The sequence below is a fragment of the Ailuropoda melanoleuca genome, chromosome 3 (genome assembly GCF_002007445.2).
Source record: "Ailuropoda melanoleuca isolate Jingjing chromosome 3, ASM200744v2, whole genome shotgun sequence".
In the NCBI taxonomy this organism is placed as follows: domain Eukaryota; kingdom Metazoa; phylum Chordata; class Mammalia; order Carnivora; family Ursidae; genus Ailuropoda; species Ailuropoda melanoleuca.
The window spans coordinates 80,552,805-80,574,325 of NC_048220.1; the positions used below are offsets into that span (position 1 = coordinate 80,552,805).

General features: G+C 38.5%; 1 protein-coding gene across 1 annotated transcript in view; it reads right to left on the minus strand.

Moving 5' to 3' along the window:
- The window catches only part of TMEM232 (transmembrane protein 232), a gene marked incomplete at its 5' end in the record, with an annotated part of 218,342 nt that overhangs the window by 119,924 nt on the left and 76,897 nt on the right, over positions 1-21,521 (minus strand). The window contains 1 exon segment of the mRNA XM_034655649.1: positions 17,660-17,841. Within this exon segment, the coding sequence (XP_034511540.1) occupies positions 17,660-17,841 (182 nt within the window).

Genomic DNA, 21,521 nt, shown 5'->3' on the forward strand with positions numbered 1-21,521 from the left:
TGTCTTGTACTTCTTAAAACACATTTAAGCAAATCATCTCTTTACTAATTTTGGATGTTGTTTCCCTTCATCTTGTACTTGAAACTCCAGCAGATTTAATACTGGGATTCATTATCTAGTCAAACCCTCCACATGCCCCCCAAACTGTTCCATTTTGGGATCCTCAACATTTTCTGTGTCAATAAAATAAGGCATGGAACAAACAGAGTCAATGAAGCCCAGTTTCTGCCTTGTCACACCGGATGTCTACACACCAACTGGATTGGATTTAGAAAATGAAAACGTACAGGAGACCCTCCTCCCCTTATCCACAGTGATACGTTCCAAGACCCTCAGTGGACGCCTGAAACCATGATAATACCAAACCCTATATATGTTTTTCCCTATACATACAGACCGACGAAAGGGTTTAACTTTATAAATTAGGCTCAGTAAGAGAATAAAAATAAAATAGAACAATTGTAACAATATTCTGTAATTAAAGGTGAGTGTGGTCCCTCTTTGTCTCTCCAATTACCTTATCGTCCTGTCCTCACCCCTCCCGCGATGCTGCGAGACGCCTACGTGAGAGGCTGGGAGCTGAAGGACGCAGGCGTTGCGAGGCAGCTGTAAGCCACCCCTGGCCTTCTGTGGATTGGTCATGAGTTCATCTGCTTCCGACCACGGGCGACCACGGGTAACCGAAACCTCTGAGAGCGGAACTGCGGCTAAGGGGGCCTTACTGCACAGGTGTTTCTTGGCTTGAGTCTCGTAAGAGTAGAGAGAGCGAACAGACTACGAGAGCATGAAGAGACAAGCTGCTGACTGCAGAGCATCGCCCCTTGGATTGGGGTGGAATTAGCTAACTCGGGGCAGCCGAGGTATGCCGGGAGTCGTTCCTCGAAAGCATGGCAACAGTTGCTTGATCGGATAAGTCTGCGTGGGTGGGAGCCACGCCAGAAGCCAGACAGCAGCCCCGTCTGACTCTGAGCACCCGAGCTTTGCCCGCGTTCCCCGCCTCCTGGCGCCGCGTGCTCAGATGCCATCCTCCTCAGATGCCAGGCGCGCGGAGAGCCTCCGGCTGGGGTGGGCGCCGGCGGGGTGGTCCACGGATGCGGTTTACTCGGCTTACCTTCCCTGGCGCGTTGTTTGGTTTTGTTTTATAAGAAAAGGTACTTCAAAATCAATAATTAACGTGTAGTATATTACTACGAGCTCTTCCATTATAGGAATGATGAATGAGGGGCACCTGGGTGGCCCAGTCAGTTAAACGTCTGCCTCCCCTCAGGTCGTGATCGCAGGGTCCCGGGATCAAGCCCCTGCTCCCTGCTCAGTGGGGCGTCTGCTTCTCCCTCTCCTTCTGCCCTTGCCCCACCCCCATCCCCCGCTATTGCTCGCTCTCTTGCAGGCTGTCTCGCTTGCTCAAATAAATAAAATATCCTTTTTAAAAAAGCAATGGATCAATAAATGTGTGAGTAAATTAATGAACCAACAAAGAATTTTTGGTAAATTTCTGGTAAAATACATTGTTGCCAGACATAACATTACCCTGCATTACAGAATATTGACACTGTTTTTATCATGACTCATTTGGCTACCCCTTGCTTTCTATCTTCCCAGACCAGATAAGTTGTAGATTCAGATGCCAGCTCTTTCAAGAAGCAAGATGAAGGCATTTCTACATCTCGTCATGGTTCCTGATTGAAAGCCCAGGTAAATTTCTCTCTCCCATTGATGTTCAAGGCATTCCACTAACGGAAGTATAGTCTCAAATATCAGTCAAATGCATATTTACCTTATCTAGAAGAGATTCTGTTTGTTTGCTTTTCTGGAGGAAGTACCAGCAAATAAAATGGGCTTTGCAATTAGATCTGAAATCAGTTCTGGCTTTTCCATTTATTAGTTGAGGATGCAAACTTTGGGAAATGTTACCTCTCTAGGCCTATGTTTTGTGTTTAGTTTCGTTCTGTCATGTTTTTCATTTGTGATACGGAGATAATAATAACCACTCTCAGAATTTGGGGAGGGTTAACTTAGCAGGCAGTGAGAAGTTCAAAAAGTATCCATCCATTTCTATCAGGAATGCCCTAAGACAGCCTTTGCAGCTTACCCCAGAGAACACTTGATACAATCTCTGCCAGGCTGAAAACAATTGTGTTACATTGTCACATTTAGGTTAACAGATTTGTGAAATAGAATCATGATTACTCTACCAGAGTTATTTCTTTTTTAAAGAGTCTTCCTTCTCTTAAAGCCATTATTCTAATGTTATAATCCAGAGACTTAAATGCCAACTACACATAAATATGTATCGATACTTTTTGGAAGTAGACTAACACAAAATGTTAACGACCACTCCTTACAACAGATACCAAAATCACAAATGTACTACTACTTGGCCTACCAATAAACATGATCTCAAACTCCATTTTTAAACATTATTTATACATGATTTACATTTTTATCATATGTCCCTACTTTTTAGCAATGCCCAGGTAGGTTTTAAAATTCAGAATTTTCAGGACACCTGGGTGGCTCAGTCGGTTGAGTGTCTGCCTTCGGCTCAGGTCATGATCCCAGGGTCCTGGGATCTGGGATGGAGCCCCAGGTCAGGCTCCCTGCTCCATGGGGAGCCTGCTTCTCCCTCTTCCTCTGCCTGCTGCTCCCCCTGCTTGTGCCCTCTCTCTCTGTGTCAAATAAATAAATACATAAATAAATATTTTTTTAAAAAAAATAATAAAATAAAATTCAGAATTTTCCTTACTACATTATTGAAACTTGACATTTTTTACTAAGAAATGAATGGCAATTTCTGAATATTTATGTTAATTTTACTAACCTAATATTAAAGTTGGGAGGGTAGTGTTAAAAAATATTTCTTTCACACACATATTCTAGCCATGGGTAGGGGCATATGCCCACCCTTTTGTCTTTGTATTGGGCACAAGGGTAGTAAAAAACTAGCATTTATGCAGATTAGCAAGCAGATGGATAAATCAGCACAAAGGGAAATTCTCCAAGGAATTATGATGTAGTAGCAATGTTAATAAATAAATAAGAGTCTCTCCAGACTTTTTAATTTTCTATCAATAATTAAGGAAATGTAGCAAACACATTGACATGTAAGCTAGCTCACACTCTGCTTGACGTGAAAGAATAAAAAAGAAGGAAATAGGATGGTAGCCATTGCAGCAGAGTTTACAGCAAATTCTGTTTCTCTCATCTCTCTCTGTTGTGTCTCCACTTCTCCGGAAGTAATCCTAGAGCTGGGAGCATTGAACTTGTTTGTAGGGGGGAAAATGACAATTTTATTCTTTAAACTTCAAAATTTAAATAGAAGTGAGTCATTGGTAGTCTCAAAAGATTATTTCCTACAGGAGTTACAAAATCTCATTAGGGAGGACAGCATGAGAAACTCCTAACTATTAAAATGTGGTCCTTAGGTCATCATTATCCGTCATTACCTGGGAGCGTATTATAACTGCAGAATTTCAGGCCCTAGTCCTACATGTCTTAAAATCTCAGAATTGACGTAGTAGATTAAGAAAAGGACTAAGATGGGAATATCCATCTTCCCAGTCGTGTGACCTTGCACAAGTTATTTAACCTCTCTGAGCAGGTTTCCTTATTTCTAAAATGGGATGATGATAATACTCCCCTTTATAGTGTTATTATAAAGCTTAAACATAAAAATTGAATCTATTTTCTAGTAATGTCTGACATACAAAAATTCTTCAATAAATATTAGTGCCTTGTTTATATTTAATTTTGGAGAGAGGACACAGCAGAGTGGAAATAGCAGAGCCTTTGGGTTAAGCTCACTCATAGATGCAGCCACCACCAGCCACTTATTTTCATTGTGTGTAGACTCAGACACTCCCATCTGTGTGGGTGATGCTGGTGCTGGGAGAGTTTATGGGGTGTCGGTGAGTTAATATATGTAAGACACTTAGCACAGTACCTGGCTCACTGTTAAGTTCTACAAATAGTTTTGTTCTCTCAAAACAGTGTAACCTGTTACATTAGAATTCTGGGAAGTGTTTAGAGACTGTACTCTTCCCAAAACACATCTCCCTTTCCACGCTCAAGAGTTTCCATATATGTCAAAAGAAGAGCCATATGTGGAGGAGGAAAGAGGTAGGTACTGAGAGAATAGAGACTAATAGTGTTGTTTATTCTATTTTGCTGCTTTATAGAGTACATTAAGAGTAGAATAATATCATTAAGAATAAAAATAAATTTTAAAGATCTCACCATGAAATGTTAACCACAAAGTGTTACCTGATGAGTTGAAGGTACTCTGAATAAAGTCACATATTCATTTTAGCTGTACATATTTCTTTTTGATATTTTAGGTCATATACCAGATGGAAGAAAGCATTTATACATGATGACTTTTCCTAGACGTGCCAACATATGCTGCTGAATTGCCTATACAGAGGAGCCTTGCTCATTGCAAGTCTCCCTGGAAGTATTTCAAACAAAGCACATCAATTAACATTTGTTTATTATGCCACTATGAGTATATGAGTTTTTTTTATTTCTTTCCCAAATACTCAGGCAACAGTTGGGTTTATATTGAATTTGTCAGATGAAGGGCTCATGTTTAGGGATCTATTTAGAATTGTTTTTCATTTCAAATATGCTATTAAATATTTCACCTCTCCTGTAACCTCCATTAAGCATTAAATTTCATGAAGAGACATAACAAGAATTATAGATGATAGGATACTATTGTGGATTTAAAAAACATGTAAGACACGAGAGTACATAATATAGTTAGTAAAAGCTTTACCAGTGATACAGATAAATTGAGGTATTAAATACAAAATTTTATTCATTGAATTCAATAGTTTATCATATGAATTACGCATTTATTTTTAAAGTATACAAAGAGAACATTTCTACTTAATTCTGTAAACACAGAGGTATATTCAAACCTTCTGAAACAAATCTTTCCCATTATAATGTACGATAGTTTATCACTAAGGCTTTGTTTCACTCTGTGTAGGTAATATGATGATGACTTTACGTGAGGAAAGCTTCTGGCAACAAGGTGTTAGGAGGGGAAGAATAAACAAAGGTTGTTCTATAAACATAGTCATTTGCATTAACTGAAATAAAAGTAGAATACATATTTTATTTTAGATGGAAGCATCTGAAACACAAGCCTCCATAGGTTTTTTAGATGTTCTGTACTCACACTGAGCAGAGAGGGAGCACCTAAAGATTGACAGAGTCTTTACCACTTGTGAAAGAAAGCTGCTGCCCATTTTACACCAGAGAACTTGTTGCCTAAACAGGTATCACAGGCTAGTAATATAAGTGGTTAAATGGAATTTGGGAATTAGTAAACTATTAAGGAAAATTTTAAAATATTTAGGAATAAATAACTTTGTAGGTTTATTACTGTAGGTAAGTGTTGCCAACGTAGTATCAAAAAAGAAAAGGAAAGCTTGATTTTACCACGCACATGTTCTGTAAGATTGAACAGACTTCAAAGATAGGTTACATAGAAGGTGTTCAGACTATTCCAAACAAAAAAGCACAATTTTAATAAAATCAAAATATTTGCTATAACATATTACACCTATAGACCAAATGTGCTCCTTCTTTTGAAATCATTTTGCTTTTGTCTTATTCAGATATCTGAAATTTAGTTGTTTAACTTATCCTACGGTATCACGATTAACTTCCTTTAAAAGGCAGCTTTTAAAATCTGAAATAAATATATTATCTTCCTCAGAGAAATTAAACATGAAAGGGAATGAATATGAGCTGTGGAATTTAGGAAAGAGGATCACATAGGAGTAACTCGAGAACAGAGCACAGAGACCACAGAAGTGAAAAACTGAGAACTGCAGAGAACCTAATCACTTTGGTCACTCGAATAATCAGGTGTGGGGAATTTAATGGAGTTAGTTTAGCCATTATTATTCCTGAAACCTACTATAGACATGTTAATATGCAATTTAACATTAGAAAAATACCAACTTGTAATAAACTGAAAAAAACCTTTATGACCAAAGTCATAAAAATGATGCAAGGACCACCATTGCCTGGAAGAATAAACAGAGCAATTGATTAGGCACTTAATTTTATGTCATATCTATACCAACACAGAATTCTTAGCCAATAAAACTATCCTTCAGAATTAAACTGAATGAAAACCTCTTCAAGTAAATGAAAATTGACAGAATTAGCCACCAGGAGATACTAAAAGAATATGAAGTGGTTTTCTTTGAGCAGAAGAAAAATAATCCCATGCAGAAGGTCAGAGATTCAAGAATAAAGAAAGGAACATGCAAATATGTAGGTAAATTTAAAGAATATTAAGTGTAAAAAATATTAATATATTGATATCTGTAACCACATATCCACACAAGCAACATCCATATACACACACAATTAAAATGTTCAACAGGAAGATTATGTAAGTAAAGGCAGATGCTTAACCAACTGAGCCATCCAGGCATCCCAAAGTTAAAATATTTTAAGACAGTTTTAAGGCCTAGGAAAATATTAAATTTCTTTATGTTAGACTTCAATAATACAAGGATTCACTTTGTAACATCTTGGGCAACAAGCAAAGGTGTAACCAACAGACAAATAAAGGGGATGGGATGAAATGGCATTTAAAAAAAAAATTTCCCCAAAAAGGCACAAAATGGGATTTAAAAAAGGAAAGGATGTACAAATAGAATGGTAAATAACAATATACAGAAATAAACACATATATTGTAATGATATTAAATGTGAATAGAATAAACATTGAAATTTAAAGACTATAATCTTTAGGTTAAAAAAAAATTACAGCTTCTCCAAAGAGCTGCACATGAAAATAGATATGCAAACACCAATCAAAAGACCCCTCAATAAAGAAATCTACTATGATTATACTCATAACCAAAAGGTAGGCTTATTATAATAATAATTATTATTATTATTATTAAAACATTTTATAATAATGAGAGCATCATCACTGAGCATGGTAGAATTGAACTAGAAATCAAAATCACAAACATAACAGTAAAACCTCCATATGTGTGGACACTAAGTCATGAACTTGAGTAACCTGTGGCTTAAAATAGAAATAATAGTAGAAATTCGAAACTCTTTTGAACTGAATGATAATTAAAATATTACTTATCACAACTTTCAGGATACATCTAAATTAATGTGTAGAGGGATATTGATAGTATTAAAATCATATATTAGAAAAATTCTTCAAGTCAGTGACAAAATTACAGTTAAGTAATTTTGGAAAAGGAGCAACACATTAAATGCAAAAAAATTAGCAGAAGGAAATATAAATCTATATCAGATATTAAATTAAAGAAAACATAATATAGAATATCAGTATCAAAAGAATCAAGGTTTTTTGGTTTTTTTTTTTTTAAAGATTGATTGATTTATTTTAGAGAGCGCATGCATGAGAGGGGGGAGGGGGGGGGGGGAGAGAATCTCAGACTCCATGCTGAGCACAGAGCCAGACTGAGGGCTCAATCTCACTACGCTGAGATCATGACCCAGGCAAAAATCAAGAGTCAGATACTTAACTGACTGAGCCACCCAGGTGCCCCAAAAGCTGTTTTTTAAAAGACAAAGAAGTTGATTACATCCTTAGCATGAGAGATTAAAAAGAGAACTAAAGCAAAAATAGTAAGAGTCAGGAATGAAAGAGAGATTATCATGGCAGATCCTGGAGACATTGAGCTACCATACAAAGATATTATGAGCAACCTCATAAAATATCGCAGATGAAATTCCTAGAAAAAAACTGATGCAAGGAAAATTAAAGTCTAAGAAGCTATACAGCTGTAAAAGAATTCCACGGGGTACCTGGGTGACTCAGTTGGTCAAGCATCAGACTCTTGATCTCAGGGTCATGAGATTGAGCCTCACATCGGGCTCCGCACTGGGCATGGAGCCTGCTTAAGATTCTCTCTCACCCTCTCCCTCTGCCCCTCCCCTGCTCCTCTCTCTTTCTCTCTCTGTCAAAAAAAAAAAAAAAAAAAAAAACAATTAAAACCTTTCTGTAAGTATCCATGACAAATGGATAGCTTTGTCAATACTACAGAATTTTTAAAGAAGAAATTATAACCATACTACAAAATTCTTTCAGGGAATAGGGGAAAAAAGATAATCACTTCCCAATTCATTCCATAAATCCAGCATAACTTTGGTGCAAAACCTTATTGAAAACATTATAAGAAAAAAAATTATAGAACAATTGCACCCATCAACATGGATGCAAAATCTTAAGCAAAATATTATCAAAGCAAATATGACAATATTAAAAATGTTATTACATCATCATCAAGTGTTTTCATTCCAGGAATGCAATGATTGTTCTACATTAGAAAAAAGCAAACAATGTAATTTACCACACTATCCATGGGCAAGTTACTTCACCTTTCAAAAAGTTTAAATGTCTTTATTTAAAATTTCAATTGCCTCATCTGTAAAATCAAGAGCATGAAAATACAAATAACATATGGTTTTTATGAGGATTAAATAATTAATGCATGTAAAGTGTTTAGCACATGGCACATAGTAAATGCTCAACAAATCTATTATCAGTGCCTTTTAAAAAATGAGAAAAATGAAAGAAACATTTATATTGAATAATTTAGTAGACTAAAATCTCAATTATGCAACTCTTTTACTATGCCAAAAAAAAAATCACCCCAAAACTTTAACACAGTTATTTATTTAGCCCATAGTTCCACAGGTCAACAATTTAAGGTGGACACTTAATGGTTCCTCTGGTCTTAGCTGGGCCCATTCATATGTCTGTAGTCAGCTGTTCAGTCAGTCAGGAACTGGTTACTCTTGGAGTTGGGGGGGGGGCAGTGGATCAACTAGGATGGCTTGTCTCTGTGCCATGTTTTCTCTCATCTTCCAACTGGGTAACGGGTTTGTTCCCATGACAGTTACAATGTTCCAAGGGAACAAGTGAGGGTGGGCCCCAATATGTAAGCACTTTTCAAATCTCCACTTGGGAGCACCGGGTGGCTCAGTGAGTTAAGTGTCTGCCTTTGGCTCAGGTCATGATCCCAGAGTCCTGGGATTGAGCCCTGCATCTGGCCCCCTGCTCAGCTAGGAGTTTGCTTCCCCTCTCCCTCTGCCCCTACCGCCGGTTCATGTGCGCTCTCTCTCTCTCTCTCACACACACAAATAAATAAATAAAATCTTAAAAATAAATAAATAAATAAATAATTTTTAAAAAGTAAAATCTCCATTTGCATAACATTGGTATTATCTTACTGTCCAAATCAAGTCATGTGGTCAAGCCAAGAATTTGAGTATAGAAGAAATAATGCCAAGGATATGAATATAGGGAGTCTTAAATAAATTGGGGACAATTACTCTAATAATGTACCAAAAGCTCCAAAACAATAATTCATTATTTTAAAAAGATATAAGAAAGTGTATACATGATTTTACCCAACACAAATTACCCATCTATTAAAATTAAAAAAAAAAATTTTCTCTCAAAACTAATTGTTTTACTTAGCATTTTTATTTTTATGAAACCATCTCTAAGTTTTTAAGACATTAGCTTGGTAACCCAAACATAACTTTCAAGTGTAATGTCTACTACTGCCCAATCCAACACAAGTAAACCAATGGCTTTTTCTTACAGTGTTCTTATTTCTGCTTGGCTCACAGTTTCTTTTCTAAGAGACACACTCCTTGACCCTGCTTCCTTGAGTCGTTTAACATAACTCATCATTTAAGTTTCCAGCTCAAGTACTACTTAAAGATGACAACAATGTATTCCTCATTAATGTAAGGAAAAAGTTAGAGACCAAACATTTATCTGAACTCTCATTGTGTCCCATGAACTTTGATGGGACTTGCCATATATATAATATTCCATCTTCTTTTTTTTTAAGATTTTATTTATTTGAGAGAGAAAGTTTGCGCACACACATGCACGCAAGGTGGGGGATTAATGGGAGGCAGAGGACAGAGGGAGAGGGACCACTGAGCAGGGAACCTGACCACGCAGGGCTCCATACCAGCACCCTGAGATCATGACCTGAGCTGAAGGCAGACACTTAACTGACTGAGTCACTCAGGCGACCCTATGATATTCCATCTTCTGAATCTTCTGTTTCCTGAATGAGACAGTAGAAATTATTGTGTAAAGGTCATTTTTTGGGTTTCTTTGTGTCTTCCACAGAATTCAGCATGGCAAAATAAATTTAGGACCCAATATGTACATATTTATTTCATATTTTCTACTGAATTTGGTTAAAATTTTTATATAATTTATTAGTGTATATACTGGTAGTATCTTAATATTAAATAAAGGATTTCAAACTAAATTAAGTGATATTTCAAAGTCACTGGCTAGGCATTCTATCATTTATATCCATAAATCACAATTTTGTTATTTAACAATCCAAATGTCTCTATCTCTACCTAACTTTCCGATAATATAGATATAGAGTGAATTGTATCTTTTAGTTAATCTATCTAATGCAAATAAATGTATTTCTTACATTAAATATGTACTATATCTAATTTAATATAACTGCCTGTAGAAATTTCTAGTTTAGGGGCACCTGGTTGGCTCAGTAAGTTAAGCATCTGCCTCTGGCTCAGGTGATGATCCTGGGGTCCTGGGATCAGGCTCCCTGCTCAGTGGGGAGTCTTCTCCCTCTCCCTCTGTCCCTCCCCTTGTATGTGCTCTCTTTCTTTCTCAAATAAATCAATAAAAAATCTTTAAAAACAAAAAAGAAATTTATAGTTTAGAATTTTCTCTGAGGAAATCTTGCCTTCCCACACATTTCCTATTTAAGATGAATGAAAGCATCCTTTAGAAGTCTTCTCACTAAGCATAAAAAATTAATTAGCACATCTAGTTATACTTTTGTTTATTCTTTTATTCTCAGAACTGACTGCTTCAGTAATGGGTCTTTCCTTGGACCTACCAACTAAAAAATATGTGCTATGTCTGATTAACTGACTTACGAATTTCGAATGTAATCATCTATAGATATTTACTAGAATTTTGAAGAAAGAAGATTATCCTATACCAAATGATTGGCCCTGAAAACAGGCACATAAATAGGATTCTAATTATAGAAATGACGAATTTGAGTTGTCTTATTTATTTGGTGACGGTATACAATGCATTTGAGATGAGAAGTAGCATATAAAAATAGGAGCAAAACCAGAGAATAATACGAATGATTGAAAATTGATGGAAAATGAAAAAACAAAGAGAAAATAATAAGACTGGGTGAGATGAATACATATAGTCCTCTATTTCTGTTTAGAAACTAGCCAAAATTTGACTCTCATTTTTTAAAAACTGTATTGAGCAGCTTATACAAATAATAATAAGTTTCAGAGAGCACATGGAACTAAGGAGGGATTATTTCTTAAATACCAACAAAGGGGATACTGAGTGATATAGTGGTCATCACTGTAATAGATACAACAGTAATTATTTTTTTCCTTTTCCTTCTATGTTCTACCCACAATCAAGAATAAAACGAAAGCATGGTTGCATAAAACCGGCCCATGGAATCTAAAACAACGTAGTTCAAGTGGATAGCTCTTGACTGTCTTCTCTATAAAAAGATACTAGAAGTCTAGAGAAAAGCAATGCATGTTTTTAGATAGTCCTCCATAAAGATTATTACTCCAAGTCAGATTTATGATTTAAAACCAAGGAGTTTAAGTTTTTGTTTCCTAGTAAGAATCTGGAGTGTAAATGGTCTGTGTTGCAATAATGGCCCACCCATATGCTTTGACAATCCATTACACAGAATGAAATCATTATTTGCTCTTCTTGCTAACATTCATTCACATCCCCAGTTATTATTAGAAAACAGGATATTAAGAGTGTTAGGATAATTGCACCTGTGAAACCAAGAAAAAACCAGAAACTTCAGTCATAGGAAGAAAGAAGTGTAGTTTAGGATAACAAACAAATTAACCTAGATCAAAATAAGACATAGAAAAGAAAAAACTGGTGGGAGTTTTAAAATATCATAGGATACCATATGGATAAAACATTCTGGAAAATCACATTTGCATTTCATGAAGAATGGATAGCTAGTTTCATAATGATTTTCTTTGAATGTGAAGAAAAAATATACATAGTCATTCAACTAGAACTAGAAAAACCAAGAGGTAGGAGGGGATTTAAGATGGCAGAGGAGTAGGGAACCCCTTTTTTAGTTGGTCCCCTGAGTTGAGCTGGATAGGTACCAGACCATCCTGAACACCCACGAAATCAGCCTGAGACGAGGGAGATACATCTGGATCTCTACAAATAAACATCTCCAGCGCTGAGTTTTGAGGTACGAAGTGGGGAGCCGTGAAACCATGCACAGATATTGGAAGATAAACAGAAGGGGGAGGGAGCCGTCATGCTCAGGCACTGGAAGCGGTAGCCACCTGCACTGGGGAGCAGGCCAGACTCCAAGACTGGCACCTGCAAGAGAGCAGACTGAGACCATGAGCCTGGGAATGCACGTGAGACCAGACTAAAATCCAGAGCTCCAGAGCGCTCACTGGAACTAGACTGAAACAGAGAGCTTGGGGGTGCATGGAACCAGGGGCAGCTGGCAGTGTTAGAAACACAAAGGACAGAGACATGCCAGCCCTGGAAGTGAGGCCTGGGACAACAGCTGTGGGGTACACAACCCAGGATGCTGCAAGGTTTTTAGTGGCACCAACAGAAACAGAGGTAAAGAGGCCAGGAGAGCTCAGTGGAGAGCAGACTGTGATCTCTCTGTTCTGAGACAGAGGCTAGGATTTGGCCACTGCTGCTCTGACTCTCAGAAGAGTCAAAGAAAGCCACCAGGGAAAGCTGCCAGAGAACAAAAGCTGGGAAATACCAGCTCACATTGTGCCTATCCCCATTCCCCCTCGCAGGGGACAGGAAAACTCTACCCAAACAGGGCTGCCTGAATATCAGTGCAGCAGGCCTCTCCCCCAGAAGGCAGGCTGAAAAAACAAGAAGGCCACATCCCTAAGGTCCCTATAAAACAAGTGCGCACGGCCTGGGTCCTGGCCAATAATGTGGGCTCTGGGCAACCCCCGCAACCTCTCCTCATCAGAATGACGAGAAGGAGAAATCCCCCCCAGCAAAGAAAAGGCAATGAGTCTGTGGCCTCTGCCACAGAACTGATGGATATGGATATAACCAAATTGTCAGAAATGGAGTTCAGAATAACAATGGTCAAGATGGTGTGCAGACTTGAAAAAAATATTAACGAAAATATTAATGAGAATATAGAATCTCTAAGAGCGGAAATGAGAGCAAATCTGGCAGAAATTAAAAATGCTATGAATCAAATGCAGTCAAGACTAGATGCTCTGACGGCCAGGGTAAATGAGGCACAAGAACGAATTAGTGAATTGGAGGATGGGATGGTAAAAGAGAAAGTTAAAACAGAAACTTGGCTCAAAAAAATCCAATCTCAAGAATGTAGATTACGGGAGATTACCAACTCAATGAAACGTTCCAATGTCAGAATCATCGGGATCCTCGAGGGGGTGGAGAAAGAGAGAGGTCTAGAAGAGATATTTGAACAAATTGTAGCTGAAAACTTCCCTAATCTAGCAAAGGGAACAAGCAATGTGTCCGAGAGGCAGAGAGGACCCCTCCCAAGGTCAACCATGACCAACCTACAGACTTCATGTCATAGTGCAATTGCAATATTAGATCCAAGGATACAGTATTGAAAGTAGCCAGGGTGAAGAAATTTCTCAGGTACAGAGGCAAAAATATCAGAATTATGTCAGACCTGTCTACACAGACCTGGAATGAGAGGAAGAGTTGGCAGAGTATTTTTAAAGCTCTATCCGAGAAAAACATGCAGCCAAGGATCTTTTATCCAGCAAGGCCGTCATTCAGAACTGGTGGAGAGATAAGAAACTTCCAGGATCACCAGACACTCACCAAATTCATAACCACGAAACCACCCCTACAGGAGATATTAAGGGGANCACGAAACCACCCCTACAGGAGATATTAAGGGGAATTCTATAAAAGTAAAAAGGCCCCAAGAGTGATACAGAACAGAAATTTACAATCTATAGAAACAAAGACTTCACAGGCAACATGACATCATTAAAATCATATCTCTCAATCATCACTCTCAATGTGAATGGCCTAAATGCTCCCATAAAATGCCATAGGGTTGCAGATCAGATAAAAAGACATGACCCATCCATTTCCTGTCTACAAGAGACTCATCTTGAAACTAAAGATACATCCAGACTGAAAGTAAAGGGATGGGGGCGCCTGGGTGGCACAGCGGTTAAGCGTCTGCCTTTGGCTCAGGGCGTGATCCCAGCGTTATGGGATCGAGCCCCACATCAGAATCCTCTGCTATGAGCCTGCTTCTTCTTCTCCCACTCCCCCTGCTTGTGTTCCCTCTCTCGCTGCCTGTCTCTATCTCTGTTGAATAAATAAATAAAATCTTTTTAAAAAAATGAAAGTAAAGGGATGGAGAACCATTTTTCATGTGAATGAACCTCAAAAGACAGCTGGGGTAGCAATTCTCATATCAGGCAGATGTGATACATCATATCAACAAGAAAAGACTCAAGAACCATATGATCCTCTCAATTGATGCAGAAAAAGCATTTGACAAACTACAGCATCCTTTCCTGATTAAAACCCTTCAGAGTGTAGGGATAGAGGGTACATTTCTCAATTTCATAAAACCATCTATGAAAAGCCTATGGCAAATATCATTCTCAATGGGGAAAAGCTGGAAGCTCTTCCTGAAAGATCAGGATCACAACAAGGATGCCCACTCTCGCCATTATTATTCAACATAGTACTAGAAGTCCTTGAAACAGCAATCAGACAACAAAAAGGGATAAAAGGTATCCAAATAGGCAAAGAGGGAGTTNACAAGGATGCCCACTCTCGCCACTATTATTCAACATAGTACTAGAAGTCCTTGCAACAGCAATCAGAAGACAAAAAGGGATCAAAGGTATCCAAATCGGCAAAGAAGAAGTCAAACTGTCTCTCTTTGCAGATGACATGATACTCTATATGGAAAACCCAAAAGAATCCACTCCCAAACTATTAGAAGTTATAGAACAATTCAGTAATGTGGCGGGATACAAAATCAATGTTCAGAAATCAGTTGCATTTCTATACACGAGCAATGAGACTGAAGAAAGAGAAATTAGGGAATCTATTCCATTTACTATAGCACCAAAAATCATATGTTATCTTGGAATTAACTTAACCAGAGATGTAATGGATCTATATTCTAGAAACCNAAATCACTCTTGAAAGACATTGAAGAAGACACAAAAATATGGAAAAATATTCCATGCTCATGGATCGGAAGACTTAGCATAGTNATTCCATGCTCATGGATTGGAAGAATTAACATAGTTAAAATGTCCATGCTACCCAGAGCAATCTACACTTTCAATGCTATCCCGATCAAAATACCAATGACATTTTTCAAAGAACTGGAACAAACAGCCCTTAATTTTGTGTGGAACCAGAAAAGGCCCCAAATCACCAAGGAATTATTGAAAAGGAAAAACAAGGCTGGGGGCATCACGTTGCCGGATTTCGAGCTGTACTACAAAGCTGTGATCACAAAGACAGCATGGTACTGGCACAAAAACAGACACATAGACCAATGGAACTGAATAGAGAACCCAGAAATGGACCCTCGGCTCTATGGGCAACTCATCTTTGACAAAGCAGGGAAAAATATCCAGTGGAAAAAAGACAGTCTCTTCAATAAATGGTGCTGGGAAAATTGGACAGCTACATGCAAAAGATGAAACTTGGCCACTCTCTCACACCATACACAAAGATAAACTCCAAATGGATGAAAGACCTCGATGTGAGACAGGAATCCATCAAAATCCTAGAGGAGAACATAGGCTGCAACCTCTACGACATCGGCCAAAGCAACCTTTTTCATGACACATCTACAAAGGCAAGAGAAACAAAAGAAAAAATGAACTTGTGGGACTTCATCAAGATAAAAAGCTTCTGCACAGCCAAGGAAACAGTCAAAAAAACTAAGAGGCAGCCCATGGAATGGGAGAATATATTTGCAAATGATGCTACAAATAAAAGACTGGTATCCAAGATCTACAAAGAACTTCTCAAACTCAATACACGAGCAACAAATAAACAAATCTAAAAATGGGCAGAAGATATGAACAGACACTTTTCCAATGAACACATACAAATGGCTAACAGACACATGAAAAAATGTTCAAAATCATTAGCCATCAGGGAAATTCACATCAAAAGCACCTTGAAATACCACCTTACGTCAGTTAGAATGGCAAAAATTGACAAGACAGGAAACAACAAATGTTGGAGAGGATGTGGAGAAAGGGGATCCCTCCTACATTGTTGGTGGGAATGCAAGTTGGTACAGCCACTGTGGGAAACAGTGTGGAGGTCCCTTAAAAAGTTAAAAATTGAGCTACCCAATGACCCAGCCATTGCACTACTGGGTATTTACCCCAAAGATACAGACGTAGTGAAGAGAAGGGCCATATGCACCCCAATGTTCAGCAGCATTGTCCACAATAGCTAAATCGTGGAAGGAGCCGAGATGCCCTTCAACAGATGACTGGATTAAGAAGATGTTGTCCATATATTCAATGGCATATTACTCAGCCATCAGAAAGAAGAATTTCTCAACATTTGCTGCAACATGGACGGCACTGGAGGAGATAATGCTAAGCGAAATAAGCCAAGCAGAGAAATACAATTATCATATGGTCTCACTCATTTATGGAACCTAAGAAGTAGGATAATCGGTAGAAGAAAGGGGGTGGTAAGGAGAAGGAGGGAATGAACCATGAGAGACTATGGACTCTGGGAAACAAACTGAGGGCTTCAGAGGGAAGGGGGTTTGGGGAATGGGGTAGGCTGGGGATGGGTATTAAGGAGGGCACGTATTGCACGGTACACTGGGTGTTATACGCAAATAATGAATCATGGAACTTTACATCAAAAACTAGGGATACTGTATGGTGACTAACACAATATAATAAAAAATATAATAAAAAAATAAAGATGAGCACAGGTAATGTGTAGAATTGCTGAATCAGTATAATGTGCACCCGAAACTAATATAACACTGTGTTAATTATACTTGAAGAAAAAACTGAGGAAAAAAAAGAACTAGAAAAACCAAGAACTTGTAAAATACATATTTAACTTTAAAGAAAAAGAGTAGTGTTAGTGAATCCAGATTTGTAATTTGTATTATTGAATGCTGGAAGGAAAAATTTACAAACAAGATAACTAAATAATTTATTATCCAAATTGCAACACTTTTGAGAGTGAATTAATTCATTACTAATAAGAAAGCTGGAAAATTTAGGCATAGACCCAGGCTAACCTGGGCAAACTGGAATGCGTGGTTAGCATACTTAAAATGTCTCTCAGGCACAAACCCAAAGCAGAACAATTATTCTTCCCCAAAATCACCTCCTCTCTTCAAGCTTCTTAGTCAGAAGTGTGCTAATCCTCTTATCTTTAACCGAACAGAGATCAATATTAAATTTTAAAAACAGTGTTCTCAGCTGTAAGTCACTGACCCTCACTGAATATGGACATTCCCTTTTCCTCAGAGAGAAAGGACAAACACTTCCTGACAATAGAAGTACCAGTTTATTGCCTTGGCTTTTATCTTACCTGAGCTATATGTATGCCATTATGGATTCGCCCATCTTTCTCATGATCCTTTGTTTTCTGTAATATTTGCAATATTTTGTTTCTAAATCCATCCTGCTCATCATCTCCCCGAAGTTCCCATGACATTTTCACCAGGTTATACACTAAGCCATAGTATCCAATCCATATCACTTGATCACCTGCTGAAAAAGATATATTCTTTGGGAAAACGTTGCTTTATTCATCTTAGAAAAGCACAGTTTTGTGAAAAAGAAAAAACTTGGTTTTGCTAATATTTTAAAGTCTGATATTCTGAGATTTGGAATTTGTTTTACTCTTCACAGCTCTTACTTCTTTAATTTTAAAAGATCACAGTTTGTTTTAAAATTTCCAGCCATAAGAAAAGATCTGCACCTAACTAGTATCATACCTCATAAACTTAAAGTTGGACAGGTAAACCAGGTGTATTAAAAAAAAAAAAAAACCCGTCAGAATTCAAGGAAAGAGGCATTTTTTAAGGCAATAGGAATACTTAGACCACCATGGTGAATTTTTATAATGAACTAGAGAACAGGAGAAAAATCACTGCCTTTTATAAAAATGACCAAGCTTTATGAAACATGGCATTTGAACCAAGAAGAAAGCCTTGAAAATAATGTGAAAAGCAGACAAAAATTGCTGATATAATTATAGGCTGGAAGATTTTTTTTTAATAATAGAGACATAATTCAACTGAAATAGAGGAAAGGGAACAATGAATCCAGAAGAGATTTTTTAAAGTCTAAGACACTTCTCCTTCTAAGACTTATATACCAATTAATAATTAATATAAATTGTCCAGCTCCACTTTTAAAACATACTTCTCCCATATAGAAAGGAAGAGAAGTTTCTCTTTACTCTTTATCTTAATTCTTATTTCTTACCTTATTGCTATGCAATACTATTCAGGAAAAGAGAATTCTTTTTTTTTTTTTAAGATTTTATTTATTTATTTGAGAGAGACAGAGTGAAAGCATGAGCTGGGGTGGAGGGGTCAGAGGGAGCGGGAGAAGCAGACTCCCTGCTCAGCAGGGAGCCCAACAACGCAAGGCACCATCCCAGGACCCTGGGATCATGATCTGAGCTGAAGGCAGCCGCTTAACCAATTGAGCCACCCAGGTGCCCGCAGAAGAGAATTCCCATTTAGGTAGTGATGGGATAAATTTGGAGAAAAAAATAATACAGCAAGTCTCAAAGGGTATATGAACTAAAGTTAGCCAAAGAGCAACATGAAAGTACCAAGTATTCTGAAGCAGGTAAGAAAAACAAGAGGAAGAGAAGGTTCAGGAAGGGAGATGGAATGGTTTCAGAGTCAATTAAATTCTGTATTGTACTGTCCCTTAAATCCTGACAATAGCCTATACGACACTGGAACTCATCAGTGCTCTCTTGAATAAAGATATAAGTACAATATGAAAAAGTCAAAATCCTTAACTTTTCTTAATTCAATATAGATTTTTATAATCCAGACTAGTAAAAATAATTGTTATTATTATTGTAACTAGAAAACTTGGACATTCCTACTATTATGTGCCCTTATTCTAGTCCTCACTACAATCCCTGCTATGAAGACCATCTTATACTTAGCATAATAGAAGGAACATATGACCTTCAACTTGGTTGTAAGTCCCCTAGCATTACACAGCTGATGAGTGACAGAACCAGGTGAAGGTGAGTCTAATCTTATCTCTCGCAACACAGCCTTTCTAATTCAGACAAGTGCTTTTCCTTCCTTTTGTTCCATTCATAGGAAAGGAAGAGACTAGAAGGTAGAAAGAGGAGGCAGAAGTGAAAGTATGTACACATCTTAAAAGTGGGGGGAGGAAGGCCAATGTCCAGCTTCCAAGCTTAAGACATCTTTCATCCTTTCTATTGATACTTTGAAAGAGATAGTATAAATTGCAAATACAAGGCTACAGTTAAGCAGAGAATTCTTTTGAAAATGTAAATCCCCCCCAAAAAACTTAGCAAGTTAAAATTAGCATGCTGCAGTATTTGAAATTATATGTATGAATTGATGTCAGCAAGATGATAGAATAGGAAATCCCCAGCCCTCATTCCCTCATAGAAACAATTTGGCAGCCATCCATAAACACAAATGCCTTTTTCAGGACCTTGGGATCCAGGTAAGAAGTTCCGAAACCCCAGTGGAACCCAAGACTGAGTAGGCAGTCCCAGACCCAGGTGGCACTCCTGTTGGCACTTACTGGTGCCAGCCGAGGACCTGGATGCATCCTTGCCCCACTGTGAACTCAGCTCCAGCCCCGGTTATCCACAGTCTTATCTACCAAAGGACCCAGGAGGACCCATGCCTGTTGGTGCCCCCAGTAACAGACTCACTGTGTGTGAGCCCTGAAACAGCTCTGTGACCTGGCTCCAGCCTCACTCTCCCTTGGTCCAGAGGCAGCTCTTCCCACCCAGGAACCCACCCATGGACCTGGCAGGAGTGTGCTCAGGGAAGTGGAGGGGCCATATCCACTTGCACCCCCGGTAACAGGCCTAATGTCTGTAGATGCAGAGGTGGTTCCATAACCAGGCTTCTGCCTTGTTCAACCGCGGTCCTGGAGGTGGTCCCATCTGCTTTGGGATGCGTGACAGGAACTGTGCCTACTCATTCCCTTGGCAACAGGCTTACTGACTCCTAGTAGAGAGGTAGCTACAAGAAGAGAGAAGGTAGAGGATGATAGTGAGGGTCTCAAATTGAGCTGAGGTAAAGAGTTCATATTAGAAATGGGTAAGGGGCGCCTGACTAGCTCAGTCAGTGGAGCATGCAATTCCGATCTTGGGGTTGTGAGTTCAAGCCCCATGTTGAGCATAGAGTTTAGTTTAAAAAAAGACTTGTTGGGGCACCTGGCTGGCTCAGTTGGTAGAGCACGCAACTCTTGATCTCAGGGTTGTGAATTAGAGCCCCAAGTTGGGCATACAAGCTACTTTTTAAATACGGATAAGGTAAAATAACTACTGATAAATGGGGTCAGAGTAAGTTGTAGATATTTGAGCAAAAGAGTAGCGTTCTATATGTTCAATGAAATGTTATGTCTATTCAAGCAATAAACTGGGAAACCAATGTGGGAATTTTATGAGGTAATCTAGGCCTTTACTGTGATGAGCAGTAGGAGCTCGGAGAGTAAAGGACAAACAAGACATTTTGGAGAAGATCTAGTAATGCTACTTAGCTATGGAGGAGGGGGAAAGAACGGAGTGGAAAGGAATAGTAAAATTTTAAGCTAAGGAACTTGAAACAATAATGAAATCACTTGCAGAAAAGCCATTATTGTAGAGGACCAGTTAGGGGAGAAAGGAGATACAATACTATTTGGAAAATGTGGCATGGCCGGGGGGGGGGGNGGGGGGGGGGGGGGGGGGGGGGGGGGGAGTATCTAATTTTCAGAGGCCTGTAACTTGTAAAAGTATAGCTAAAATTTAAGTGAAACAGCAAAAGTGAAATTATGGATTTGTGAGTCTATCAGAAAAATAAGCTTGCACTTAGTATGAGTAACAAAATGAGTTTTTAATTTAATAATTCTGGAATTATGAACCTCAAAAATAAAAAAAGCAGCTTTAAATAACAATATGGAGAGGAGGTTAAGATGGCGGAGGAGTAGGGGACCCCTTTTTCAGCCGGTCCCCTGAGTTGAGCTGGATAGGTACCAGACCAGCAGGAATATCCACGGAATCAGCCTGAGACGCAGGAAGATACATCTGGATCTCTACAAATGAACATCTCCAGCGCTGAGTATCGAGGTACGAAGCGGGGAGCCGTGAAACCGCGCACAGATATCGGAAGCTAAACAGAAGGGGGAGGGAGCCGCCGTGTCAGGGCGCCGGGAAGCGGTAGCCACCT